This window comes from Scyliorhinus canicula, chromosome 19 (genome assembly GCF_902713615.1).
Source record: "Scyliorhinus canicula chromosome 19, sScyCan1.1, whole genome shotgun sequence".
Taxonomy (NCBI): Eukaryota; Metazoa; Chordata; class Chondrichthyes; order Carcharhiniformes; family Scyliorhinidae; genus Scyliorhinus; species Scyliorhinus canicula.
This window is the reverse complement of record NC_052164.1, coordinates 5085096-5112068: the sequence shown is the minus strand read 5'-3', so window position 1 is coordinate 5112068 and position 26973 is coordinate 5085096. Positions and strand designations below refer to the sequence as shown.

Here is a 26973-nt window from a genome sequence, read left to right as displayed (position 1 = left end):
GGCCAATATTAGATCAATGGAAAATATCAGCTGCTCTACTTTTTTTTTGTGATATGGAAAGACTGGGATATAATAAAACAAATGATTTTAAAATATCAATCGCATTTTCAAAATATTCAACGTCGTCATTTTAATTTGAATAACCGTTCAAAATAAAATACATTGGATAATTCAAATGCTTTAAAATAACTTATTCTTTGTTGAAGGCCCAATGTTGAATCTCAAGCCTACATAATCCAAATGTATGAAAACCACTAAATGTGTGTTTTAACTAAAGACCGGCTAACATTAGTTAGGAGAAAATAAACCAGGCAATTAAATGAAGTGTGGTATGGTAAACATATATTTAATTTATTGACAACGTTAGGAGAGTGTTCCACAAAAATACACGCAATACAATGATTACACCCAAACAGCTTTACATGAGCAATTAAAATATATACACAGCATATTATTTCAATTAGTAATGTCAAAATTCCGGTTGGGTGAACAGCCCAATGTATAAATAATGTATAAATATATAAATGAAAGCATTGACAATTAATGTTTTTATGTGAGTGTATTACAGTGCCATTTCGAATACATTATTACTAATGCATATTATACTTCTAATTCCTGACGCTCCACTTTTATCTGCTTCTTGCTGTCATTTGCTCGAATACTCTGTCGATTTCCTCAGAGGTCGTGTGCAGCCAATTCGATTTTGTAACGATTTCCTTGATCGAAGGTTTGTCTTTTTCTTCCCCTTTTTTTGCAGTCTTGGCTCTTTATAAAGACCCCGTCAGCAGCTACACCTTGGCTCAAGGACTAGCAACAATTCTGCGGTAAGTCACATTATATTCATTTTAATACCTGAACCATTTCCCACAATTCAGTGTTCTGTTTATCTATCAGATAGATGGAAAAATAGATAGTTAGGCCGATAGAACTATTGTTTGATAGAAAGACATACATTGTATAGATGTATTTAGTGTTTACCTTATTAAGCTACATGACACCTTAATATCACGTTCAAAGGTTTCAATGGTCATTTTTTTGGTTAAAGTCTGATTTAGTTTTAAATGATCTAGTTTGTTGACAATGATCTGGGATCATTTATTCTACAGGAACTCTACAGAAAAAAATTGAAACCGCATAAGCAAGTTCAAATATCTTACCACCAAACGAAAGTTCAAATTAAAATTTCTGCATTTCAAAATTGGCGAAAGTTGTGATTTCCATCCAGGAGCAAATGTTTAAAAAACGTTCCTTGTTGAAATCACTGAGGTGAAACTGACTCTTCTCCATGTCGCGGAAGTAGATTACAAGCAAAATAATAGGTGCAGGAAAATGTGATTACCGAAAGTCGGTCAGTCATACAAGGTACGAAGTTGCAATGTTATTTATTCAGCCATGTCACAATGGGAAAAATAACATACGGCACTGTCTGACGTTCTGCAAGCTGTCCTATTTCTAAGCAGAGGAAACTCGTTTCTTTAACGCCGCCAAAAAATTGAGTCTCACTTTGTGAAGTTATACCTTTGGCAGCTGAGCATGTTATAGAAAATCACTGCACGTTAACAAAAATCAATCCGTTCGTCTCCTCCCTTATTCCACCAGAAGTGAAGGATCTACGAGGTCTCGGACTTGTGAACTGCTTTTTAAACACCCCCAAAAAGACATAGCAGGCAAAAAAAAGAGAATAGTATGAAGGCATAATAAAAGTTGCAGAGTTGGAGATTCTTTCGCCCGCCTGCCTCCTACGCCATTCTGGCTCTCCTTTCATGTACTGAACTAGTGCAACATCTATCCCTTTTACACTGTTTACAGCTACAGTGCCATGGAGTCATAAATCTTACGTAGCCATAAACGACAGAAGCAGTGGCATGCATAAAAAAGAACTTAAGATCCAAATTCTTTTTTCATTGGCTTTCACTCAAGTGACAATCACCCCCCACCCCCACCCCCATTGTCAGGAATGAATTGTTTTTATTTTTTTTTTAAACACCTCAAGTGTCCAAACAAGTGCAGCACATAGTCTACATTAAAAGTTTATAGAGAGGTTGTTGCATCTTGTGCGTTGTTACATGTTCAACACACCAGAATGACCTCCTCCTTCCCCCTACGCTGCGTCCATTTTCTTTTTCTCTACCGCACCCAGTCGGACACTAAAGTTTTTTTTTGTCGTGAATAAATTATTAATTAACGATTCCGTTCACGAGTTCAGTAAACAAGGCGATAGATGGAAATATATTTATTCGCGGAGTCGTGCAATGAGAAGTTCACTTTATTGTTAATAATATATTTTATTAATATTTTGAATGGTGAACGGCTGCACTTTGCTTGAAAAAGATATTAACGTAAACTGACACTTAATTGCCAAACACGTGAAGCAAACAGCGAGCTTGCCATCTTAGTCTAGGCCTTGTCCACCACCACGCTAATTAGCATAATTTTTCACTTGTGACGCTGTGTTTCGAGGGGATTAACACTCGTTGCCTGCCGAGCACTCAGGAAAGAAATCGTTTTCCCCCTTAAAACCGTGCTTCTAATATATATATACATACGTATTCATAACAAACATACCGAATATATGGGTTTCCTTTCTAGTCACTCTTCCCTGTAATGCTGAGAAACCATTGTTATCTGTGAGTAGGGCGTACCAGTCTAGGGCTCAATAATATCAGGGCTGTCCATTCAAGCCTTGAGCTTTCTACAGTTCTTTGAAGCTGTACCATCTCGCCTTTCTTTGCCGTTGCCTTCAGCGAGTGAATTTCAGCGCCATAACCAGCTGTTTTATCCTTCCTTTTTATATGTATATAAAAGAATTTGGGAACTCCTGCTTATCGATTGCGTGGTGAATCTGAAATATTATGTCTTGCTCTGCTTCTATCGTCAGTGGCTAAGGTAAGCTGGACTCAAATAGGCTATCACTCGTGAATGGCGGAGTATATGTCCCAGTGATTTATGACCATATGACTTCAATCTCGGTTCAAGAAGAGTTCACAAGCTATAGCTTCCTTTCACGCAGCGACTGTTTCACATTGCATCTGAATTCAACACGGAGCCCGGTCCTCGGGCCTTTTGGGGGGCTAATTTGGAGTATTTTTCAAAACCAAGCTCTCAGCTGTGATATAAGACATATTTACGTGGACGTCTTACCCGGTGCTCTATAATTTAAGATGTATGACGACTTCCCCTATTGTTGTCCCATTAGATAGGATGCTTGTTTTCTATATATTTAACACATTTCGGACATTCAAATGGCCCCTTCGTTGTTCAGCTCTGTAAGGATTTGAGATCTGCTAGTCGGGATTATGGAGAGTGAAATGTGAGGATATTGCTCTCTAAGGCTCTGTGTTTCTCCGAAACATGGTGGCACCTAGCGACTGGAGCACGCCTGACTTTTCTGGCTCTGCTCTATATTTACTGAAACATCACTGGAGATACAACCATTCATTTATAGTGTTGTAAATTCCTATTTTTATTAGCCCGCTTAAACTCCGTTACAATCTACAGCTTTCTTCAATACAGCCGCAGCACTCAGCAGAAGGCTGGCTCATTTTGTAAAATAATTTATTATTATCTTTACGTCCATATCGGTAAATAAAACTTTCCAACGCTTTTCTCTGTTGCAAAGGACGGGGAGTGCTTTGAAGGCAAAGCCTGAAATTTCATTATGTATTTCATCTTCTGATTGCAAATAATTATGAACTCTGGTCCTGTCTGAAAGAACAAAGATCATACTCGACACCCGGCTGTAACCCCGCGAAGTGCAAATAAGCAGAACCGTAAACTACATAATTATAAAATTAGATTTTATGTCTCAAAGTATATATTTCGTAGCAGGTAGCTCGTTCAACTGAACCTTATTTTGTAGCAAACAGGTTTTGCTTTTCCAGAAATGTGCATTCATTTGAATGCATTGTTTGACTTTTAAATGTATTTTTTCCAACCTTTTACTTGGATATTTTATACCGAATAAATTAAATATAATTCGACTCAAACGTGAAAGCGTAATGAACATTCCATGAATCAAAAATCGATGTTGCGGCCACATTTTTATCCCCGCTTTCACAAAGAGGTATCAAAAATATATTTCCAACGCCGAATCGTCTGATAGTGAGCATTTCGCTGATGTGAATTGTATAAAGCATTAGCGTCTTTATAAACGTTCAGTCATATTTAACTGAGAAGTACTGCACGCGATACAGTAAAGGAAGCATCTGCATTGTGCTGCTTGCATTTATTCTAATAATATTGCTTCACGTAGCTTTAATCGATGTCAGATATCAAAATTGATATTTCAAAATAACTACAATTATGGAGAGAGAGAGTGAGAGTGAGAGCAAGAAAGAGATGGTTGGTTCTGGAGCAGAATTCGCCGATTTGCTGCTGTGTTCTTAATAATTGTGGCAAGCGCTTCGGGTCATTTAGTAACAGCGTCAAACTAGAATTGTACTTCAAACACAAGCTGGAGAACGATGTGGGAGTGTGGAGCAGAAAGGAAAACTCGGTATATTTGAGCAGAGTTTGGGGTTGTGCCGGGGATGTTTCGCGGTTTGAGCTGCACCGGGGAGTCCTTGGGCATGTCTCACCAGAGGGAAAAAAAATCTTTGTTAGTCCACTGACCCCTCATACATCAAATTATAGAGCACCTTCCAAGACAGTACCTATTATCCTTTTTGTTTCTTGGTTGAGGGAGAGGTTCAAATCCTGGTCATGGGGAACACAATCCCCGGTATCTTTGCCGATCCATCATGAATAGTTAAAGCTGTGGCGGGGAAGAGGAAAAGGGCCCTAAAATATCGCCGCAAGGCCAAGAATGGGCCGTTCAAAAACATATCCAGTTTGCACATGGACAGAAAAAACTAGAAACAAAAACACTTACTTCTTCACCTTCACTATGACAAAGTAACTCACTTGAAAACAGACACATTAAATACATATGTGTATATTTTCAGAAAGCAATTGTGCCAAATGGTTAAGAAAGTCTAATCTCTGTGTATAAAATGGGTATTGTTTCTCAACACCATCTCATTTTATGATGTTTTTCTGCACTCTTCTCCCATTCTATCAGTGCTGCCTCTTAAGTGTAAAGGAGTGTAGAGATATGCATTCTAGATTACCGCGTTAGGCAAGAAATTATGGTGACTATAAAAGTATGTTTCGGATTAGAGTTTGAATACATAGCTACTGAAACATCCAAAAGTTTCCTTCTATTTAAACCAGATGTTTTCAGGAGAAAACTCATCCCACCATGAACGCTGTACATTTATAAATGTTGATACTTTGGCAGCTCCGTTTTATAACAATAGATGTAAACCTAATTTTAAGCGGTAGGTCAGATTTTTAATCTAGAATATTGACAGCATGACAATTAATCAAACAAGGAGCAATTAAATTAAATGTAACGATGTTTTGTGTGTATTTTAACTGAACTGGCTGTGGAAGTTTATGTAACTCCCTGGTAAGATATTCAATCCCAGTTTGTCTGAATTTTTTTCCTAAATAATTATCATTTTTGGAACATTGCCTAAACCAAAAGAATTTAGCTGTGAGCTAATGCTGGATCTGATCTCGATTAAAATAGTTTTGCAGTTGGCCATGTGAATTTGTTAGTTTTCTTCCAGGGCTCAGTGTATGGGTGTGTTCTTTCGTCCCCTCCTCTAGAGTCGAAAATAGCCGGGAATCAAGACCAGCCGTGGCATCTGCTGCGCTTGTGTGGTGAACGCTATTCATGTCATTTGCTTTTGAGTATGTAAGATGGATCCACACACGTTCCACTATTATTCTGTGGTTCTTCTAACCTTAGGTCAACTGCCAGGAGGCTATTGGAAGAAAACGTCACGTGAATCGGGGTGCCAATGTTATTCGATAAGGGTGCAAGGACCCTGACAGTTTGTGAAATAAATATTGGGAAACTGCGAGATGCAAAAAACGACGTACTACGACAACTGTACTCTATTCGGTGGATACACATACCAGGGAGCAAATGGCTTCAGCTATGAAGTGGCGCAGGAACCCTATCCACCATCTTCTCACGTTGAAAGTGATTACCAGAGGTCGGCCTGCTCCCTTCAGCCAGCTGGCACTAGTGCTCCGCATCCCAAATCTAAAGACATCAATGGGAGCTGCATGCGTTCGAATCTCCCAGAGCACCGCCAACCTCCACCTGTCTCACCTCCCCAAAATCCCATCAACAACTCGACACAACCAGGCACCAGCAAGACTCTGCCCAAGTCTTCCCACACCTCCACACCCAGCCTCACCAAGCAGATATTCCCATGGATGAAAGAGTCACGGCAAAACTCCAAGCAAAAAAATAACAACTGTCCCACCACAGGTACACTGATTTTATTTTTGCAGTTTTAGGGATACAAGCATCAAATGAAAAGGCTGCATGGTTATTTAAATCAAAACATTAAAAACACGACTTTCAAATATCTGCAGCACGTAAAGCTTTTGTCTAATCATAGTTAACACTTTGTTGGCCCATTGTTAACATTAAAACATCTTGTTTCCCCTACCCACTCACCCCCACATCTTCCAATTTCTCAAATAGTCATTATTTTGCTTTGAAACTGAAACATGTTCTACCATGTAATTCAATAAATATGTACACTGTGCCACTGCTCCTAAACAGCTCAGAATGCACAAAGGTCACGTGCTGGTTGATTGTGAAACCAGAAAGTTGACATGACTTCTAAAAGTTAAGTAATAAAACGCAGGTAATACAAAAATTGCTACAACCCTACAAATACTAATTCTGCTTCCACTGGTATTCTTACTAATAACAACAAGAGTGACAATATTGGATGTAGCAGTTCTTGATTCTCAGCATGATCTTGGATGGGCCATAATTTTGTAATTCGGTTGCAAGTCATCATTTGCCCTGTCCTCTTTAAGTGTATCACTTCAACTGCGGACTATATTGTTCTAAACATTGTGTCAATGTGATTATGATTCAATTTTCTGAGCTCCAGGGATCCCACGTCATATTTCTGGTGTTGGGGGTATAGAACTTTTAATAATGTTTATTGTGAAATGATGGACCTTGATGTGTTAAAGGGGGCGCCTCTGCTTTTCTTTCAAGACTTATTAAATTTATGTGGAGAATGTTCTTGTTCAGATCGGTGCACTTTTAAGAGGTAATTATCTTTATTTTATTGCTCACAGCTGAAAATGTCAGCGGGGACAAAAGCCCGTCGGGTTCTGCCTCAAAGCGAGCGCGCACTGCCTATACCAGCGCGCAGTTGGTGGAACTGGAGAAAGAATTCCATTTTAACCGTTACCTTTGCAGACCTCGCCGAGTGGAGATGGCGAACCTGCTTAACCTCAGTGAACGACAGATTAAGATCTGGTTTCAGAACCGCCGGATGAAGTACAAAAAGGATCAAAAAACGAAAGGCATGCTAAGTTCCTCCGGAGGACAATCGCCCACGGGAAGCCCCCCACTTTCGGTTCAGCCCCCCACCGGATTTGTAAACGCCATGCATCCGCTTGCGAACAATTCTGCCTATGACGCCCCATCACCGCCGCCTTTCAATAAACCTCATCAGAACGCTTATGCTATGACCACGAGTTACCAAAACCCGATGAAAGGTTGCCCATCTCAGCAACAGAAAAGATATCCTGGGACAGGTCCAGAATACGACCCCCATGTACTACAGGGGAATGGCAACTATGGGACACCAAATTTGCAGAGTAGCCCTGTGTACGTTGGCGGGAACTACGTGGATTCCATGTCGGCTTCAGGGCCTTCTCTCTTCGGCCTCAATCACCTTTCTCACCCTCCATCCACAAACATGGACTACAATGGTGCTGCTCAGATGGCTGCCAGTCAGCACCATGGACCTTGTGACCCACATCCAACCTACACAGACCTTTCATCGCATCATCCTTCTCAGGGAAGAATTCAAGAAGCTCCCAAGCTGACCCATCTGTAGCAGGCCTAAGCAGGGAGCTTTACTGAAGAGAAGTAAACGACGAGTTATCCTTTCCATTTCTCATGATACCTCTTTGACCCATTCCCTTATTTGTGTCTTCTTATATCATGAATGCTGACTTGTATTAATATATTTTTCTCACATTGTCCCCTCACATAACCACTCCCCTTCTACATAGTATACCTGCTGCAGCATCCCATCACCCCAGCCCCCCCCCCCCCCCCCGCCCCCCACCCCACCCCCACGAACCTCCACTCCTATTGCAATCTTTAGGATTCATTGAAATTGGTAATGCACAATCCTAAAGGTTGTACAGGTATATTTCGTATTTGGACTTAACGTGAAACAGGGTAAATGAACAGATCTTCTGTCCTTTGAAAAAAAAAGCAAAAGTGAAGACATTTTTGGGTATTTGCTGATGCTGAATTTCCTTTGGACACCTGTATTGCACTTATTGTTTACATTTCAATGGGTGAAAAAGCTCATAAGAGGCAAGCAACTCCAACTCGGCCTTGAAGGAATCTTAAAACTGAATAGCTGGTGCATCTTTCAGTATGTGTCTATTCTGGTGAACATTCAGATATATTTATTGATTAATGCCAGGAAAATATTTCTTCTTTTTTGTATTATTTATCCCCAACAATACGTATTTATATAAAAAATAAAAATCTGTACTTTTTAGTATTTACCTGTCGAAGCAGTTGTATACATGTCACTGTAAACAAGTTTATTTTAGTTAATGTATTCTAGAACAAAAATGTAGTTTTCTGTTACCATTGTACCTACAAATAATGTAGTTATATTGAAGGCATGGGAACAGAATCGGACAGTATCGTATAGTCATGATTTAGAAAAATATAGCAAATTCTCCTTTTCTGACACTCCTTGCCTTCTTCGTAGTTATTTTCCTTGCTAAGAGTTGTCTGTCAAACAATTCTGGAATAAATCTCCTGTTAACAGATTTTGTTGTATGGTTTATGTATCAATGACCATAACATGAAAATATTACATATATATGCGACCATTAAAACACATTTAATAGGCTGTTTACATTAGCTCCCATCTCTGAAATACGCAACTGTGACGGCCAAGCTATTCAAATCATGCATCTTAAGCTCTCCCTGCATTACTCCCACACAGGCAAACACGCTTACACGGATTGGTACCAGTGGGAAGCTCTGACTCGGTTATAGTTCGTCATCTAATCATTCCTCTGCTCTTCTACCTCTCGTCTATTCTAGTATCAGAGTGGGGGAGGGAATTCGTGCGAAAGATACTGCTCAGATATGTCTCTTACAACACTAAAAAATGAAGCACTTTTCCAGCTTGTGTAAATATCTTTATTACCAAACAAGGCCCAGAGACTTACACAAACATTCAGGAATTAAGGGGTAAAAAGTTTCCATCCGGTGTAAGGAGACACCACGTGTTGTCTGGGTAAAGCAGTCATTGGATCTGCAACAGAAACAAAGACCAAAGCATGAGCAGCCTGCCAAAGTACACAGACATTTCCAGTCCCTTCCATTCAAAATGAAAGATATTTTCCTCGGCCTGGCAATCAATTCATTTTATAAAGTGATGTTATGAGACCAGGATGTGTATGAGAATGAATTTTACTCTCAAGGTATCTCTAAATTCTGAAACATGGGACATAATTGGGAAAGTTGTATTTTTAAAATAAATTTAGAGTACCCAATTATTTTTCCCAATTAAGGGGCACTTTAGCGTGGTCAATCCACCTACCGTGCACATCTTTGGTTTGTGGGGGTGAAACCCACGCAGACACGGGGAGAATGTGCAAACTCCACCCGGACAGTGACCCAGAGCCGGGATTCGAACCCGGGTCCTCAGCGCCGTGGGCAGCGATGTTGGGAAAATAGTATTAACCGCCATGAAAATCGGATTTGATTCCCCAGTTATTCAGTTGTTAGTACGAAATTGCGGGACGTAAATAACTGAGAAGTTTACTGCTCTAACAAAACTTCTACAGTGCTTTTAAAAATTGGATTTATTGGATTTTGCGTGTTCTAAAACAGTTTGAAACAGGCCTTTATAGTAACCACTTCAAACACTAGTCACAACTACACATTGTAACAATGGTTTTACCCGATCACAGACCTTGGGAAAGCAAAACATAGAGTGAATCTGGCTGTCTAATCATATACGAGCATTTATTTCGACAATGGTGAAAAGATCATTTTGCCTCCCGCAGACCAATTTACATTGAGTCACTCTTTAAGCTTTCTGTACACTAATTGTTTAAACAGCAACAATGATGATTAGCACTTTTCAGCCTTAGTGAAGTAAAATGAATTGCGGAACATAACCACGTTTTAACTTGCTTTATTGTACAATGCGACTTATTTCTCAAGGCAAGAGCTCATCGATATGTCCTTCTTGCTGTAACACCAGTGAGAAAAACAAACAGGAGTTAAAGCGGGCATCAGTAAATTTCTGATATCCAATGTAATATTATTGTTAATCGTATTTAGTATTTCCTTAACTAATGGTCTCTATATTTAAACGCAATCCTAGTGATTGGACTATCATGTTTGATTTTTTGCAAAACTTTGATTTGTTTCAGGAACTTTATTTTCTATTGTTGTGCTATGAGCATGAAAAGCTCCTCCAATCGGTTCCTAATCATATGCACAGTGATATGGATCATTTAAAAGCCACAGATCTGTGTGAAAGTTTTCCTGAGATCATATAACAATCCTCCAGGGTTTTCCAAATACAATTTCGCAGCTGATGTCAACCAGAGCTAAAATGATTCGGCGCCATATTGTTCGATTTTGGTCTCTCGCATCCCAGAAATGCTTCAATCATTTAGTGTTCCGTAGATCTCAATGAAAAACAGCCTTTTACCATTCAGAAAACAATATTATTTCTTTTGGCATTTGGTGGTGCTATTTAATACATTGCATTGCTCCCTACGTTTCCTTCTATTTAATGAATTAAAGACTTAATTCCAGCACCATGAATCTTATTTCACTATTTATATTCGTTTAAACATGCGTATAGAGAGAAAGAGATTGTGTACAAAACAATGCCCAAACAAATGGAAAATACTTTAACTTTATCGTTTCCTAACTCGTAAACCTTGCTTTATATTTTTCAATGGTCGAAGACGGTCAGAGCTAGAAATAAGCATCATTTCAGGATACGCGCACAATGAAAATAAATCCCCAGCTAACAATTCAAAACAAAACCACACGCCATGTTACATAGAGCCTATTCTCACGTCACATTTTAACCAATTAATCCTCGGTTAGTGTTCCCGCTGCAATCTCTCACTCAGTGAATAACAGTGTCGTGCAGCTAAAATTACTGCTAATTTTACTGGCCGGATCAAACATATTTTCAGTTAATTAAATGTCCTAATGTTGGCATCAGTTTCTTGCAGGTTTAAGGAGAGATTTCTCCTGTTCTGAATTGTTTCGGTATCACAGCGGCCTGTAAAGGGGCCACGCTTAAATACTTGCACCCACACATGTTGGCAAACAAAGGTTTCTAGGCCCCGCCGCACGAATTCATTTACACGTCCCACACAGTGTTTAAACAGAAGGGATTGCCAGTTAAGCCAAGGCAATGTTTGATATTTTTCCCTTGAAAACATAAAGGTGCCTTAATCTTACTATTCATTTGCATCCTTACTCAGTTCACATGGAGTCAGGGATTTATTATTCTCATACGTGCTTGCGGCTTTTGATTTAAAAATAAACGCATTTCGTCACCCTGCCTTTTAAAAAAAAAAACGGGAAAGAAAGGAAGGCCAGCCTCACTTCCTGGCATTTGATATGGAGAGGCAAATTCTTCAGTGTTTGCTCCCAAGCCTGAGCTGTCAAGCCCTTCTGTGGGGAAAGATTGATCGTGGCCGCTTTCAGTCCCTCCTTGGGTTCAGCGTGGAAAAAAGATTTCTGTTGCAGCTAGTTACTCTTTCAAATGACTTTAAAAAATAAAAGTCTCAATTTTACACAGTCACAAGTTTTTGATGAAACAGTAGATTTAAAATGAGTTTTCAAAAAACTTTCGTAGTTTTGAACAAGTTTTTTTTGGATGATAGCAATTTAAAATCAACCATTCAAAAAGGAACTCTTGCCTATAAAGGTTGGATAGATAGGGGGAGAGATGAATGAATGGATAAATAGATAGATATGATACATAGATAGATAGATATCTAGATAGATACATAATAGATAGATTATAGATAGATATATTGATAGATAGATAGTAAAGAAAAGTGTTGCAATATTGTTTTCCTGGATGCAGAAATAGGTTAAAATGGTTACGCAATAGTTTCTCACTATTTCAAGCCTTCCTCATATTAAAATCCAATACTTACCTGGTTTCAGAAACCTCGTCTCTGCTTTGAAAAACTTTAGTAAGAGCACTTACATCCGTTCGATAATTGGAAATAGCACAATGTGTGAATTGTGTCCAATGATACAGGCATTTAAAGGGTTTGGAACTTTCGTACAGGCAAATTGCAACTGCCTGGCTGATCTTGTGAAAGTTCTATTTTGTTACAGGCCCTCTTGTCAAAACTTTGAAGATTAATGAGGTACCTTGTTAATTACTCAAGCCGCCAGATTTTAGGTGCAAATCGTCTTCACTTGATTTGCAAAATATTCTTATATAATTGACAGAATTTTGTTTTTTAAAATCAGCATTCAGCCTTCTTCAAAATAGCGAAAAAGCATGAAAAGAATTGGTAAAATCTGGAGGTAAATTTAAAATTCTGACAGCTAAAATAAAGTGGAATTTTTTCTTCACTTTTTTGGATCAATTGCAGAGATAATGATTTCTTTTCATAGACAACAAATTGCTATTGGGCAACGCCAATCATGTGACAACGAATTTGGTCCAATTTCAATCTAGACCTCAGTTTAATAGAGTCGGTCCCCATACGCCTTGTAATATCAGAGATACAGAATTAAAGCCTGCAAATATTATTTTTCTCGACCTGCAATATTCATAACTTTCTCCATTCGGGATTAAGAAAGCCATGAATTTCGAACTGGGGCGAGAGATTGGTTTTATTAACAGCCAGCCCTCGTTCGCCGAATGCCTGACGTCCTTCCCTGCTGTCGCTGATACATTTCAAAGTTCATCAATCAAGAACTCGACGCTTTCACACTCGACACTAATTCCTCCTCCTTTTGAGCAGACCATCCCGAGCCTGAATCCCAGCAGCAACCAGCCGCGACCAAGTCGCGAAAAGCGGCCTCCAAATGGCTCATTCCCATCTGCTGCCGCGGCCGAGTTCCCATGGATGAAAGAGAAAAAGTCGTTGAAAAAAAGCAGCGAAACACCTTTGTCATTGTCAGCTTCGGTCCCTGGGTCCTCTCTAGCGGCGGAGTCTCCGACAGGTCTGCCCAAAGCCCAGACTCTCTCTGCATCGTTTATATTAAGCTATATTGTTTTAGACCAAAATATGCAATTTACAAAACTTTACCGTACGCTATCTATACCAATTAGAGCGGAGATGACAACGTTTTATAAAGCGTGGGCTAATCTGGGATTTTATTACTGTTTGATTTATGAAATGTATTTATAATTACCTGATGGAGCCAGTGTTTGGCTCTGAAATGTTGATTTATCGTAATATTTTCTTTAATGCTGCTTTAATGTGCGATTTACGTTGTCAAATGGCTCGAGATATTGTAGATTCTGATATTTCCATTCTTGGCGGCCATGTTGAGCAAACTCTGACAAGCTGGAACAACTCGAGAAAGGGGCAGGCTGTGTTTGGCTGTACGAATTTGTCAATTTTAATATTTTAGTTAAAGGGCAAAGATTGTTATTGACCGGCTGCAAGAAGTAAACATTTGCAAAGCTAATTTCAACTAATTGGTGAAAGGTTAGTTTCTGTCCAACAGGAGCTATTGTATTTTGTTTTCAATGGGCACGTTAAACATTTACTTTCATTTCTCCACATGGTCCTTCTCTCTTACTCTCTCTCTCTCTTTGTACCCCTTTCTTGTTAGAAATCCAGGGTGAACAGGATAACAGCAGCAGCTCCCGGAGATTAAGGACAGCCTACACAAATACGCAGCTCTTGGAGCTAGAGAAAGAGTTTCACTTCAACAAATATCTGTGCAGGCCACGCAGAGTGGAGATCGCGGCCCTTCTCGACCTGACCGAGAGGCAAGTTAAAGTCTGGTTCCAGAACCGCCGCATGAAGCATAAAAGGCAGGCGCAGTATAAGGAAAATCAAGACGGCGAAGTTAGTTTTTCCAACAGCTCGCTTGCAGAGGACAAAGTCGAGGAGTCGTCACCTTACAGCCAACCTGTCGAAGCATCAGGAGCTTATTTAGAACATAAAAACTGCGCTGAACAAGCAAAAAAGCAAAACCTGAACACACTTAGCAAAGAACTCCAAAACCTGCAGGATTTGACACTGTGCGGCGGCGATGGGAAAGCCAAGAGCCCCTTCTATCTGACGGCCAGCATAGAAAACGGGTTTACTGCAGGCCTGAATTGTAGCTCTAGTCTGGACACTCTCAATTCCGAGGTCCTGGATTTGGTCTCCCTGCCAGATTTAAACATGTTTTCTTCGGATTCCTATCTACCGTTCTCCGACGGATTATCTCCCAGTTTGCAGGATTCCATCGACAGTCCTGTGGATATCCCGGAGGACAGTTTTGATTGTTTCACCAGCGCTCTCTGCACAATAGACTTGCAGCACCTTAACTATCAGTAGCAATTGGCAAGACATAAAGCCCGTGTAGAAATACAGCCATGTTTTAAAATATGTTCATTGTTTCCTATTTATATTACAATAATGTGGGATATTAAAGAAAGGTCTGTGTGATATAGGATTGGTCTCACAGTAAATAATTTATCCTTCAGCCTTGACCTGGAGTCTACAAGAATTGCAGTCTTTATTGCACAGGTATTTAATTAAAAACGGTTTCATTCAGTTGCATTTTCCTAAATTCGTCAAGACGTGAAAAATGTAGATTCCTATTGTTCACTAACTCAGGAAAACATATGTATTTATAGTAAAGCTGTTTTATCTTATAGCTCCCAAAAGGACAACTGTGACGAGTTATTTATGTTTTAGAGTTAGCCTATTTATTATAAATTCTGAAATAATGAATTTTAAATTATTTATTGTACCTTATTTTCATAGTTTAAATAAAACGACTTAATTCTTTAATGAAACTTCACTGTCCGTGTTTCAAGCTGGCTGTTAGTGTGTTTTTAATATATGCACTAGGAATTAGTGCATAAATATCTCACAGAAAATATTCGCTGTCAAGTGACAAAAAAGTAATTCACACTTGTCTAAAAAAGTAAATCACAATATTTTAAAGCTAAGAGAAATGTGTCTATCCTGAATACTTGGATTGGTCGTGTTGGATCTACAATTGTAAAACAGCAGGAGTTATTTAGTCTATTTTTTGTACCAATCTAACGCTTTAAACAACAAACAGGAGGCATAACCAAGTGTTCTAACATTCTTTGGATCTACTTCCGCTGCAATATTTTCTGTCAACTGGTAGCATGTTGTATTTTTTTTAATGTGGTTTGCTTTATGCTTGAATATGGCTTCGTGAAATGGGTCGACCAAATATGTATTTGAAAATATTTGGAGTGCCAATGCCTTTTCCATCTGTGTTGGTCTTCCGCTCCCCGCCCCCATCCGCTCCTGAATCAAAATGATCGACTATTATTCAATCAACTCCTCAACCAGCCTCTGAATTTTGGTTCCCTGATTCCGTCAATTTCTGGAAAAAGTCATGAATCTTCTAAGATGATTGCAGTGCGATTCTGTTGTAAACTACTTGAAGAAATAACATAAAAGGAAGGGTCAAATTGGTTTGAAGTAGACATCACCACAATGGAGTAAGAACTACTGCAGGCTCGATGAGCAGAATGTGTTGACATTCACTTTATTACATAGAATGTCCAATTTAAATTTAGCCTAAGAGGGAACGTGGTACTTGCACATGAAACCGATAATCCACATGGGGAAAACATGAACTTTATTACAAACACAGACGTCCTGTTCGAAGGTGGGGGCCGGGGGGGGGGGGGGGGGGGGGGGGGGGAGGGGGAAGCGGCGGGTTCAGTGTGATTCTTTTGCCATTCCTTCATCCAAAAGCAACGGCTGCTTACCACTAAACATTACTGACCGAAATAATGTAACAACTATCTGATAGTGAGATGTAATCCGGTTCAATTGGTGCAATGCGCTGTTTTGAATGTCTGGCATTGTATGCCCTTCCTCTTTCAGATTTTTTTCCCATGTTACATAGGGTCGTCACAATGTCGCAATGCTGGTTGATCAGCCTTCATATCAAGCATCATTTTGTGTTCTGTGGGGATGGAGGGGGGGGGGGGGGGGGGGGGGGGAGGAGTGAGGAGCGATTTGGCGGGTAGTTTAACAGCCGAATGCCTTTCCTGTCGCTAACCAGTCCAATTCCGCTGGCTTTCCTACACCAGTGGCTGGGTCTCTGGGAGTGTGTGTGTAGTAGCTGCAAGTACATCGTCCTCTCTGATTTAATAGCATCGTAATAAAGCGAATGGCGAGATAGATCGACAGAGTAAGAAGGCGAGGAAATTAAAATATAAACTCTAGAGCACCAGATATTCAAATTTTACAAATTGGGAACAAAGGCTGAGACAGCAAAAGAGGCAGCGGCCAAAATCTAGGTGAAGGCAGCAAGGCAAGCGAGACAGGGAAAAAAAACTTCCCGCAACTCGCCACAAAATAACTAACAACATCGATCATGCGTTCATTTTTTAAATTCGCAATTGTGCTCCCTCCCCCTCCCCCACCCCCACTCCGCGCTCTGCCAAGAGAGGTTTATTTACAAGATGTATTTTTTTTTGCTTAAAGTCATACATCACACTGCTTTATGAATGAGGGGGGTCATCTTGAGAAATCAATCGCAGTGACATAAAAATAAATCATCTTACGCATTTGCCTCGTCATGGGTGTTTCCCAAGAAAGGGAGAAATTTAGTAGGGCCTTTGGAAATGCTCCACAGAAAATGCTGCAGATGTCAGAATTCGCCTGACCAGCCTCAAAATGGCGCCGTGTGGAGTAACACACAAACCACTCTCACGATTTACTCTTAGTCTACGCTATTTTTCCTGCCTTTTTTGTGTGTGTTCATTCTTGAATGGTATTTTAAATTTTCACGCTGTGTTTCCTACTGATTTTAAGATACCCTGAAACACTTACAAAATGGGATCATGTGTTAACTTTTCATCCCGCCCCCCTCCCTCGCACCCCTCCCTCGCTCCCCCTCCTCTTTGTCCCTGATCTATTTAGTCAATCTTCTTTCTTATTGCTGCTCCTTGCTTCCTCTTTTAGGCACCGTTCCTGTTGGAATAACTGAGCCTCCTTTCCAAAGCTATTTGTAGCAGACTGCACAAAACTCTTGTTCATTGATGGGTTCCAATGCAATATTCAATCGAAAAATAGAAATCGCACAAGAGATTGTTCCTGCTTGATGACTAGAGGTGGACAGCGTTGGTGCTGTGTCTTTAATTTCTCATTATCTGAATGAAAGAATCGCGAGGGACAGCAACAACAGACATAAAGCTGCATAGAGAGACAAGACGAAGACAAATGAATAAACGGTTTAAAAAGTACACTGAGAAGGATGCAAAAAGTGAGATAGAAAGTTTGATGTCGGGACGTGAGGGTTAACAACAGATACAGAGAAATATACAGAAAACGCAGAGGCCGACATAATAGTGAGGACAGGCAGAAATAAACATTAACAGAGAGGACGAGAGATAGAGCTACATTACCTATTGACTGACTCTAAGAATAGATTGCAAACTGGCTCCCTTGGATAGAGGAATCCAGTTCATGTGTTTAATGCAGTCTTAGGGTGGAGAAATTCTAATATTTAACCTTGTCATAGTGTTATGTACTCTGCTTTAGTCCAATATAAATGCATGACAGTTTAATTGAGTAGAAACTCCTTCAACTTACATGTGCAAATCTTGACGTGGTATCAATACAAATCTCTAACGAGCGCCTCTTTACATAGCATAATGACCAGTAAAACTTGCTTCACGTCCAGGGAACATGCCAGTGACAATTACAAATCAATTCTACGCCCACAGAGCAGCCTTAATAAATGGGAACTAACCACTCAATCCGACCTTCCTTAAAGACATAGTGTATCCCTTTTTCATCCACCTACTTGTCAATTTCTGATCAATTTCATAAATTTGAAATCAATAGTTCAGACATATTTCTTCATGTATTCTGATGGGCTTAAAAACTGGGAAGTCAATACACAGATGGCTGAACTAAAACTTAAATATTGTTTAAGAAACAAATACTGTAATAAATGTAACAATTAAACACTAACTGTCAATAATAAAACGATTACATAAGTCAGAATGACAAATGTCAGGTACTGAGTTTGGATATTACTAGTCGCTAAATTAGACCTTTAAAAGCCTTGGGATATAGTGAATAGTACTTTAAAGAGGCTGCCTGTTGTTTACACAGAAGCCTACAAATCATACCCTAGAGTGAAGGACTACTATAGCCTATCCACATTGAACCGCCCAGTGATGGTGCCTGAAACATTATAACCTGCAACAACCCGCATGGTTTCCCGTTTTAGAAATGTATCATTTATATTTTGCACACCGCTTCACCTCTCATTGCATATAGTGGGTAGTACTAATTACCGTAAGTATACTTTTTGCACATAAGCTATCCCATCAGACCTTAGAAAATGGACAACCACTGCCAGCACACGTCGCTATGGCAACTGAAGTGCAGGAAGCTTTTGCCTGAAAATAATGCTTTACAACAGATTTTCGACGAGACACCAATTTAGCTGTGCCGCATTTCGCCTTTCTCGCTGTAACTTTAATCCCGTCGGCTCATTAACCCATTCTTTACCGGGCCTTTAAACTTTCCCGTACTTCGCTTCTTACAATCTTCTGACCTTTAGCAATCAAGTTGTAGATTCTCCTTCAATTATCTCACCTTTGTTCATCACCTACCTTATTAGTTTCAATTTTGTGGGACAAGTGGACTTTGGTCCTTTATTTAGCATATCTCCCATTAAGATATTCTGATTTCTTACACTTCTGTGTTCGAAATATTTTAACAGGACAACCCAATGGCGCTTCACATCTGGGTTAGATTGGAGCCTTGGGAAAAACACAGTACAGAAGATTTTCTAATGAGTGGGGGGCGGGTGACAAAACAATGCTTAACTCTACTCTGTGATTAGAACTATAGCAGCCTTACCCCTTATTCAGTAGGGCAGATGGACTTCATGTGGCACCTCAGACATCAGTGCCCCCTTAAGACTGCATCAGGGAATCAATGCTAATCGGTACACTGGCGAAGGGATGGAATTACTTTCACTTTACTAAAAATGTCGTGACGATTTTGACACAAAAGTAAAACGTACATTTATTCCCCACTTCTTAATTTTTTTCAAAAATAGGTATTAACCTTCTTTGCTAAGCTGAATCCAACAACTTTGATAGACACTTGGGTGAAATTAATCACAGAGATATTGTTAAAGGATGCTGATATAAGAAACACTTCGACAGCAAGAACGATCATCTGCACAACTTCAATTAAAAATGTTGACAGGGGTTTAAAGTCTTGCTCAGGATGACGTAAGTCTGTAATTCGCCGCACTACGAGCAAATCAAACTTGCAACATCTGGTTAAAAAACTATCTTCCAATCCTACATTTTGTGTCTCTGCTAAATTGAAAATAATTATTGCCAAGGGGAGTAATTTCAAATTTAAGGAGCGGAAACCGATTCTGAACATGTAGTTGTAGTTAGGCTAGAATTAGGCTAGAATTCGCCTAGTTTTAATGCACGTTACCTTTTACATTGACTGCCTTTCTCAAAGATCAGAACTTGTACCGGTGAAAACTGAACTCATTTTAATGCACTTCAGCTAAATGCTTGTAACTAATATTGCATAATATGGTATCAAATGCATTATCCCTGCTTCCCAACTATCCTAATCGATAAAACAATTCAGAATGGCTTGAAAGTACTATTCATTTCTGTCAACCACCTTCTTTCTATTTACAGGCAGCTCAAATGCGAATTGCTGGTTTATTAAGTAATCTGTGTCAGTACAGTTACTTTCAATTGATTAATTAAGTGACTTTCATAATAGGTGCGAGGCTACACGATGGGTGTGTAGTCGGACATCGGTCTATTTTTTCGAAATGGAACAAATAAAGGGAACACGGGCATGGAATTCTGCTTCATATTCCTTGTACAGTTTTACTAACCCAAAAGTTTTACTCGCCAGAGTTCGGCTCTTCGGTTAGTATTGGTTACATCTGGCACCCTGCCAAAAGCAGCCGGTAGATGCAAAGCATAAATGGCGCTCCGTCTCAGCACGTGTTAAATCACGCGTTCATGAAACCCTAGCAAATGGCAATGTTCGGGCCATTATTGTCAGAAAACTTTGCTGAGTTACTTATATGTTATATTGTAATCCAAAGATTCGTTTTTGTAGATCATTGTTCAGTGTTGAGGGTCTCTTTCGGAATTCTGACAGTTAAAGTAACATCTGCGGTTCTCTCTAGTTGTAATATAACTCAATGATGGCTCTGTCCTTTAAATAACTTCTGTCTCTCTTCCTGGCTCATTTCATGCACACATCGTGCTTTCATACTCGCTTCAGTATTTTTAATCGTTCTTTTAATCCCACATATTCCTGTGCATCTTTGTCTTTCTCTCTCTCTGTGCTTAGTCGTCTGCGCCTCTCTCCTTCGCGATTGCAGTCCCTTTTCTCTTTTCATTACTTTTTCTTCGCATTCCTCCGTTTGCATCTGAACGTATCCATCTATGTCTTTATTTCACTCTCATTTTCTCTCTCTCTCTCTCCCCTCTCCCCGATGGGAAGAATGCAATAATAAGCAGCAACAAAATGGAGCTGACATCAAACATTTAAATTGCTCGCTGCCAGAACTGCCTTTGACATATGGATCCACCGACTGAATGAGTGAAGGCAAAAATAATGTTTCTTGAATTCGCTGACAGTGATAAGGTATCATTATGTAGAAAATATAAGCTCTCCATGAACCTAACAGATGGCGGACGACGAGCAGCTCGAATGTCTAGGTGCAACAGTGACACATCACATACTGTACAATTAATCTTTTTCTGTTAACTGAGTAAATTAGTATAATTGTAGGCCCCGGGCTTCTAGCTAATCACCACTAAACTGTGTGTATATATGTGATAACCCAGAATGTAAAGGGAAAACCATCTTATTATGTCAAACATATTAAACGTGCTTAAATGTTGAGATAATAGTACACTTCCTGACAGCTAACGAAACTCGACTGTGAAGGACATTGTTCGAGATGCCTTCAATTCCGCCAAAATATGAATAATCACCATTCACTTTGTCATCCTATTCTGCCACTTTTAGTTGACTTGAGTTTGCTGACTTAGGTAAGATGCATTTCAAAACTTTAGACGAGGAAATATTTATGATGCAGTGATTGACGTCCCCTCCCCCCTCTCCTCCATCGTGTAGAATCGTCAAAACGTTAGTGCTGCTGCTGGGAAGTAATGTATGGCACCCACTGAGAAAGTAGATGACTGATTTCTCCTGTAATGCTGTCAGCACTGCATCTATTTCAGGTACCCATAAACTTTATCATAAGGCTTAGGGCGTATAAGATACATATCTCAAATTTTTTTTTGAACAAAAATATTTTCAAAATCCAAAAGCATATTTAGGCAGCAGGGTAGCATGGTGGTTAGCATAAATGCTTCACAGCTCCAGGGTCCCAGGTTCGATTCCCGGCTGGGTCACTGTCTGTGTGGAGTCTGCACGTCCTCCCCCTGTGTGCGTGGGTTTCCTCCGGGTGCTCCGGTTTCCTCCCACAGTCCAAAGATGTGCGGGTTAGGTGGATTGGCCATGCTAAATTGCCCGTAGTGTCCTAATAAAAGTAGGGTTAAGGGGGAGGTTGTTGGGTTACGGGTATAGGGTGGATACGTGGGTTTGAGTAGGGTGATCATGGCTCGGCACAACATTGAGGGCCGAAGGGCCTGTTCTGTGCTGTACTGTTCTATGTTCTATATGATCCACTTAACACATATTCTTGAATGTGTTATATTATTGATGAATTGACTGGATGCATTACTTTCGCAAGGCAATCACTTCCCCATCGTTGTTATAAGTCTCTTAAATATACATTACCTTTGGCTGAACACTCAAATTATGGGACATTTTCTATCGGATTGGCATCGTATTTTTAATGTTTTGTATTTCATTGAATTCCCTGTACAGTTTCGCTGAAGGACCAGAAATGACGGCATGGATATGTTTTATTACAGTACACTTCTAAATTTAACCCAGGTTTTATGGCTCTGCAGAATATCCCAGCGAATTACAAAAGTGGGACATAAAAAGACGGTAATTAAACACATACAATTCTAACAGGGTAATACTCATCTATATTACATTTGTTATGAACCCTTTTATCAAACATCCCATGAGGAACATTACATTCCCAAAAATCATATGGACATCTCATAGCTTTTAATTCAATACAACATTCACTAAAATATAATCGCATCTTATTTCAAACGGATGCTTTAGTTTATAACCGCTCCTCAGCACATGTTTTCTGAATTTGTGTCCTGATGCTTGATTAATTTCCAGCTAGTCTAGACTTTTAAAAACCAAGTTAAGCGAGCTGCTATCCACCTTTTTTTAAAAAACTGTTGAAATTGACAATAATGCAACTTTTTTCCCCTTGTTATTTGTATTATTCAAATACAACATTGAAATATATATATGTTAAATTACCTACTTGAGCTCTTCTGTGTTTCAGTAAGATAACATGCCCAGGTTGTAGGCAGCTGTAGTTCTTGCTTTGACCAAATCTTTTTAACACTTTAAAGACAATCTTGAATAATTCCAACTTTCTCTCCCCCCGCCCCCCCCCCCCCTTATTGAAGACCGATTTGACATTTAAGTGTTGCTATCAGATTGATGCGGATAACTTTGATTGAAAGCTTTTGTGATGTAAATGTCACCGCAGTGATGGATCACCTCATACAGTTCACTAACATCAGGAGGTCCCTTGCCATTGGTGACTCGGGGTCACGTGAATGTCTTCTTGACTGATATCGTTTGATTGCCAGCGAGCCATGGAGGAAGTTTACTGGGTGACATAGTGCTTGGGGTTTCAGGGACTGGGAGAATCCCGAACAGGTTGACCGTCCATCACTGGCAGATGGACAATACCAGGATGAACTCCTTCTTAGAGTACGCAATTTGTAACCGTGGGACGAGCGCCTACTCATCCAAGGGTTACCACCATTCAGAACAAGGGATAACAGCTTTCGCTCCTTGTGCAGGTAACATTGACAATTGCAATGCTGATGGGCGATTCTTAGCAGGAGGAAATGCGCACAATACACTCCAGCATCAGCACCAGCCAGACAGTTATTCGCATCATTCCAGTCTGGGGAACCCATACGCCAGTTCAGGTCCCAACAACTACACGTCCCAAACTTGCAACCCGGGTTACAATCACCATTACTTTTTCAACCAAGAATCGGATGGGGCATACTTTCAAACCTCGGGGTACACTGGCAATATAGCGGCCACTGTCAATCCGCTTTCAGACGGTTATTGTGGTCTCTCAGGGCCGGGCCAGTATCAGAATTCCTACGCCCAAGAGCAACACGGTTTGGCGTATGGGATTTATGCTAATCTGTCTCCATCGCAAGAGGGGGAAAAGGAACCTTCCTGCACCTCCGATTCATCCTCATCGGGCCAGACGTTTGACTGGATGAAAGTGAAAAGAAACCCTCCTAAATCAGGTTAGTCTGACACAAGCTCTAATCGTTCCCATACCCAGGGACTGCGAGAATTCAATGCAAACACTTTCCAACTTTTAACAATTTAATTCTTCCAAGTTGTACAATAACTCTGACGTTGCTTTCGAAAACGATTTAAGTAAGTGAAAAATACGTTGCCCTCTATTTGAACTTTGCAAATTAAGACGTACAGTATTCGAATGGGATCTGCAGTCACCCATTTGCCGACGCCCCTCCCCCTTCCCGGAATCAATTGGAGTAAATAAAAGATAAATGTTCGGTTGATTCTGAATTTATGAAACTGACCTGGAAATGACAGACGGGTGTTTGTGGAAAGCGGGACTGCAACTTTAAACGCGATATGCAAGGCTCTGTCCGCGTGACACCATTCGTTGAAACTTCTTGCCTGTGTTCAAGTTGCTAATTTATTATTTAAGACGTCTCTTTCTGAAATGTGGGATAGTGTACTCCACAAAACAAGTTGACCAAGTGTGTGTTGGAAAAAAATCAACGGGTGGAGCAAGTATTTCGCTTTGCATTTGCAATGGCTTAATTCGGGATTAATGTTATGTTTTAGAGACATGTCGTTCAACGAGATGGGCTAAATCCAGCCCTAAAACCTCCTTTTGTACTTTATCTCTTGCTTCTATCAAGTTCCGGAACACTAAGTGCTGAAGTTGCTGGCGGGTGGGGGAGGGGTGCTTGTTCGTGTAGGACCGATCTAATGTGTGTTCCTTTTCGTTTTTTTGCAGCCAGAATTGCTGATTTTGGGTTGGGCGGCCAGACCAATACAATGCGCACCAATTTCACCACCAAGCAGTTAACAGAGCTGGAGAAGGAATTTCACTTTAACAAGTACCTAACCCGCGCCAGGAGAGTGGAGATAGCGGCCACGCTGGAGCTGAATGAAACCCAAGTAAAAATCTGGTTCCAGAACCGTAGGATGAAACAGAAGAAGCGAGAAAAGGAGGGATTCGCTCCCCATTTCTCAGTTAACGCTGCAAAGGAAACCGGGGACGGATCGGACAAGTCGTCAACCACCTCTCCATCCACGTCCCCCAGATCATCCACATCAGAGAATATCCAGACCTCTTAACTCAGGCTCTCCAAAGAAATAACAATACACTTTTATATTAAAAAAAGAGGAGAATATGACTTTAATTTCTTTCATTACAATTTACTAGTGTTATTTGCCTTCCTTTATTGCGCTATACTTGTTATAACCTCAGGGAAATAACCAAAAAAAGCAGCATTGCACTTTCCCCATGTTTACAAAGGCAGAATCCCATCCTATATTTTGATACCGATGAATGTAATACTGTGCACCATATTGCCATTTGACATTCCGCCTTAAGTTATTGGTAACTTTACAGGGTGTCTGGTTTTATACAGCCTTGATGTCTATGCATAGGTCAAGATCTCAGTCTATTTTGTATTTAAGAAACGTGATTTCGAACTGAATTGTTTGTATATATAGGAAATTGAAAACAAAACACACCGTGATTCTGCAGTGTGAAGTGTGTTTTATGAAATCTGTGGTACTTTTGATTGCACTACTAATACTGTAACAGGGTTATCAATTAAAAAGATGCATGCTAGATTTAGAAAAGAGATGAAGATTTGAAGAAATTGAATGGAAAGTGTAGCAAGCGTGTGTTAAATGTTAACAGACAAATACTAATCTCGTTTCTTTACTTTTCTGGCATTTTATATTGTTTCTATTGAAGTTTGTTGGTTCCCAAATCAGAAACTGTTACAACAGAACCAAATACTCCCCCCCCCCCCCCCCCAACAAAAAAAGTACAGAAAATGTTTGACTTTTCAATTGCTTTTAAGCCTTGAAGCAGGTTGACATCAATGTGAGGTATTTTAGAGTGGATCAGCTCAGGTGCCAAATCTGTTGTGCTGAGATAAAACGCACCCACAACGATTTCCTCTAGCCATTCATAGTCGAGTTTACGATTTCGCTTGTAAAGCCGACCGCAGCACATTTTCAGAAGAGTATCGCCCATGTCACTGGGCATGGCGGCTGGAGTAATTCTGCCTCAGGTGATTATGGTGTCATTCAGCTGTTTTACTGAGTTTTATCAGTTTAGATCTCTCAACCTGCTCAACAGCCCTTCCAACATGCTCACCTCGTTCAAATTACAACCCCAGTGTTCAGCTACCTCATTCCAATAAAAATCGATTTGTTTATTGTAATACAATTTGTTTCTTGACTGTTTTCATTTCTCTTGGCTATCTTTCTTTAAGTAATGCCATTTATGTAAGATGCATCTTTCTAGGGAGGGTTAATGATCGAACTATAATATCCAATGACAACACAATGATCTTGAACTATATTTTCTCCCTTGTAGTTATTACACTTTGACCATAATGAAATATTCCATTCTATGATCAGTAATCTGTCTGTTGGCTGTCCAGAAGTAAACCAACACACACAAGATCACTGAATGCCTGTTTTTTAGTACATGAAAATACCCTTCTGTTGAGTACTTTAAGAGATGCAAATGAGATCAAACAGCTCAGAAAACATCCGGTGACTTCAAGTATGGGTGATTTCAGGAAATATTTAATCCAAGGTACTCGGCATTGCTGGAATCTGAAAAGAAGCAGTCAGTTCTTGCAGGTCGAATATCGTTCGTGACATTAAACAAACACTCATCGTCAGTGTCTTTAAAATAAATGTATGAGCTAAGCGAGGAATGCAAGAGCAAACTCCGGATGTACGCGTGACCTTTTTACCTCCAAACGCCTCTGGGATTAACAAACAAGTCAACAAAAGCAGCCTGAAGACGACACCATTCACAGACGGAGAACTCTCGAACGTTTTATATGTACATCTACGTTATATAGCCGAGAGAGGGAAAATGGGGAGACTGGTCAAATTCTGAGTAAACTGTGGAATATAGTTAATACAATAAAACAGGGCGGAGGCTTTATAAGTAATCACTGGGAGAGGGTGAAATTTCCTGAGCCTTTTGGTAGATTTGCACGCTGTTTAGTTCTGATGACATAACTCTCGATGTAGAATATGTTTTCATCTAAAGTAAAACAATTCTCTAAATACCTGCTGACCAGATGAGCAAACTGTGTGGTGACTGGAAGATACCAGGGTCCGCTGTCGAATTTAACGCAATGCGATGGTGCCAGACTCTTTCATTTCAAACGAAACCGATTCAACATATACTGTGACCTTTGAAAGCTGACACACATGATTCAG

At 40.0% G+C, this 26973-nt stretch overlaps 3 protein-coding genes and 2 long non-coding RNA genes across 5 annotated transcripts; 3 read left to right on the top strand and 2 right to left on the bottom strand.

Annotated features, from left to right (window-relative positions):
* Positions 1-325: 325 nt before the first annotated feature.
* LOC119954280 lies at positions 326-1940 on the bottom strand. Its single transcript, XR_005458205.1, has 2 exons — positions 1158-1940; positions 326-887 (listed from the first exon to the last, which is right to left on the bottom strand). It is a non-coding gene; the product is annotated as an uncharacterized LOC119954280 (long non-coding RNA).
* Positions 1941-2670: 730 nt separating this feature from the next.
* Positions 2671-8889, top strand: LOC119954271 (homeobox protein Hox-B3a-like). The gene is made up of 3 exons (XM_038779366.1): positions 2671-2886; positions 5795-6325; positions 7159-8889. Exons 2-3 carry the CDS (start codon positions 5911-5913, stop codon positions 7926-7928), a joined length of 1185 nt encoding a protein of 394 aa, XP_038635294.1. The 5' UTR covers positions 2671-2886; positions 5795-5910; the 3' UTR covers positions 7929-8889.
* A 356-nt stretch (positions 8890-9245) lies between these two features.
* Positions 9246-19268, bottom strand: LOC119954283. Its single transcript, XR_005458209.1, has 3 exons — positions 19174-19268; positions 18924-19073; positions 9246-9383 (listed from the first exon to the last, which is right to left on the bottom strand). It is a non-coding gene; the product is annotated as an uncharacterized LOC119954283 (long non-coding RNA).
* On the top strand, positions 12821-15103 carry LOC119954272 (homeobox protein Hox-A2-like). Its single transcript, XM_038779367.1, has 2 exons — positions 12821-13300; positions 13919-15103. The coding sequence occupies exons 1-2, from the start codon at positions 12937-12939 to the stop codon at positions 14632-14634; spliced, it is 1080 nt and encodes a 359-aa protein (XP_038635295.1). The 5' UTR covers positions 12821-12936; the 3' UTR covers positions 14635-15103.
* Positions 19269-23086: 3818 nt separating the features above from the next.
* hoxb1a (homeobox B1a) lies at positions 23087-25952 on the top strand. Its single transcript, XM_038779368.1, has 2 exons — positions 23087-23753; positions 24503-25952. The coding sequence occupies exons 1-2, from the start codon at positions 23162-23164 to the stop codon at positions 24844-24846; spliced, it is 936 nt and encodes a 311-aa protein (XP_038635296.1). The 5' UTR covers positions 23087-23161; the 3' UTR covers positions 24847-25952.
* The last annotated feature ends 1021 nt before the right edge of the window (positions 25953-26973 follow it).

Bases quoted from the DNA above. Each gene is read 5' to 3' on its own strand.
- LOC119954271 (XM_038779366.1), top strand. From the start codon at position 5,911: ATGCAAAAAACGACGTACTACGACAACTGTACTCTATTCGGTGGATAC. The intron at 6,326-7,158 runs GTACACTGATTT...TATTGCTCACAG, and splicing joins TAACAACTGTCCCACCACAG to CTGAAAATGTCAGCGGGGAC.
- LOC119954272 (XM_038779367.1), top strand. From the start codon at position 12,937: ATGAATTTCGAACTGGGGCGAGAGATTGGTTTTATTAACAGCCAGCCC. The intron at 13,301-13,918 runs GTCTGCCCAAAG...CTTTCTTGTTAG, and splicing joins AGCGGCGGAGTCTCCGACAG to AAATCCAGGGTGAACAGGAT.
- hoxb1a (XM_038779368.1), top strand. From the start codon at position 23,162: ATGGACAATACCAGGATGAACTCCTTCTTAGAGTACGCAATTTGTAAC. The intron at 23,754-24,502 runs GTTAGTCTGACA...GTTTTTTTGCAG, and splicing joins AAGAAACCCTCCTAAATCAG to CCAGAATTGCTGATTTTGGG.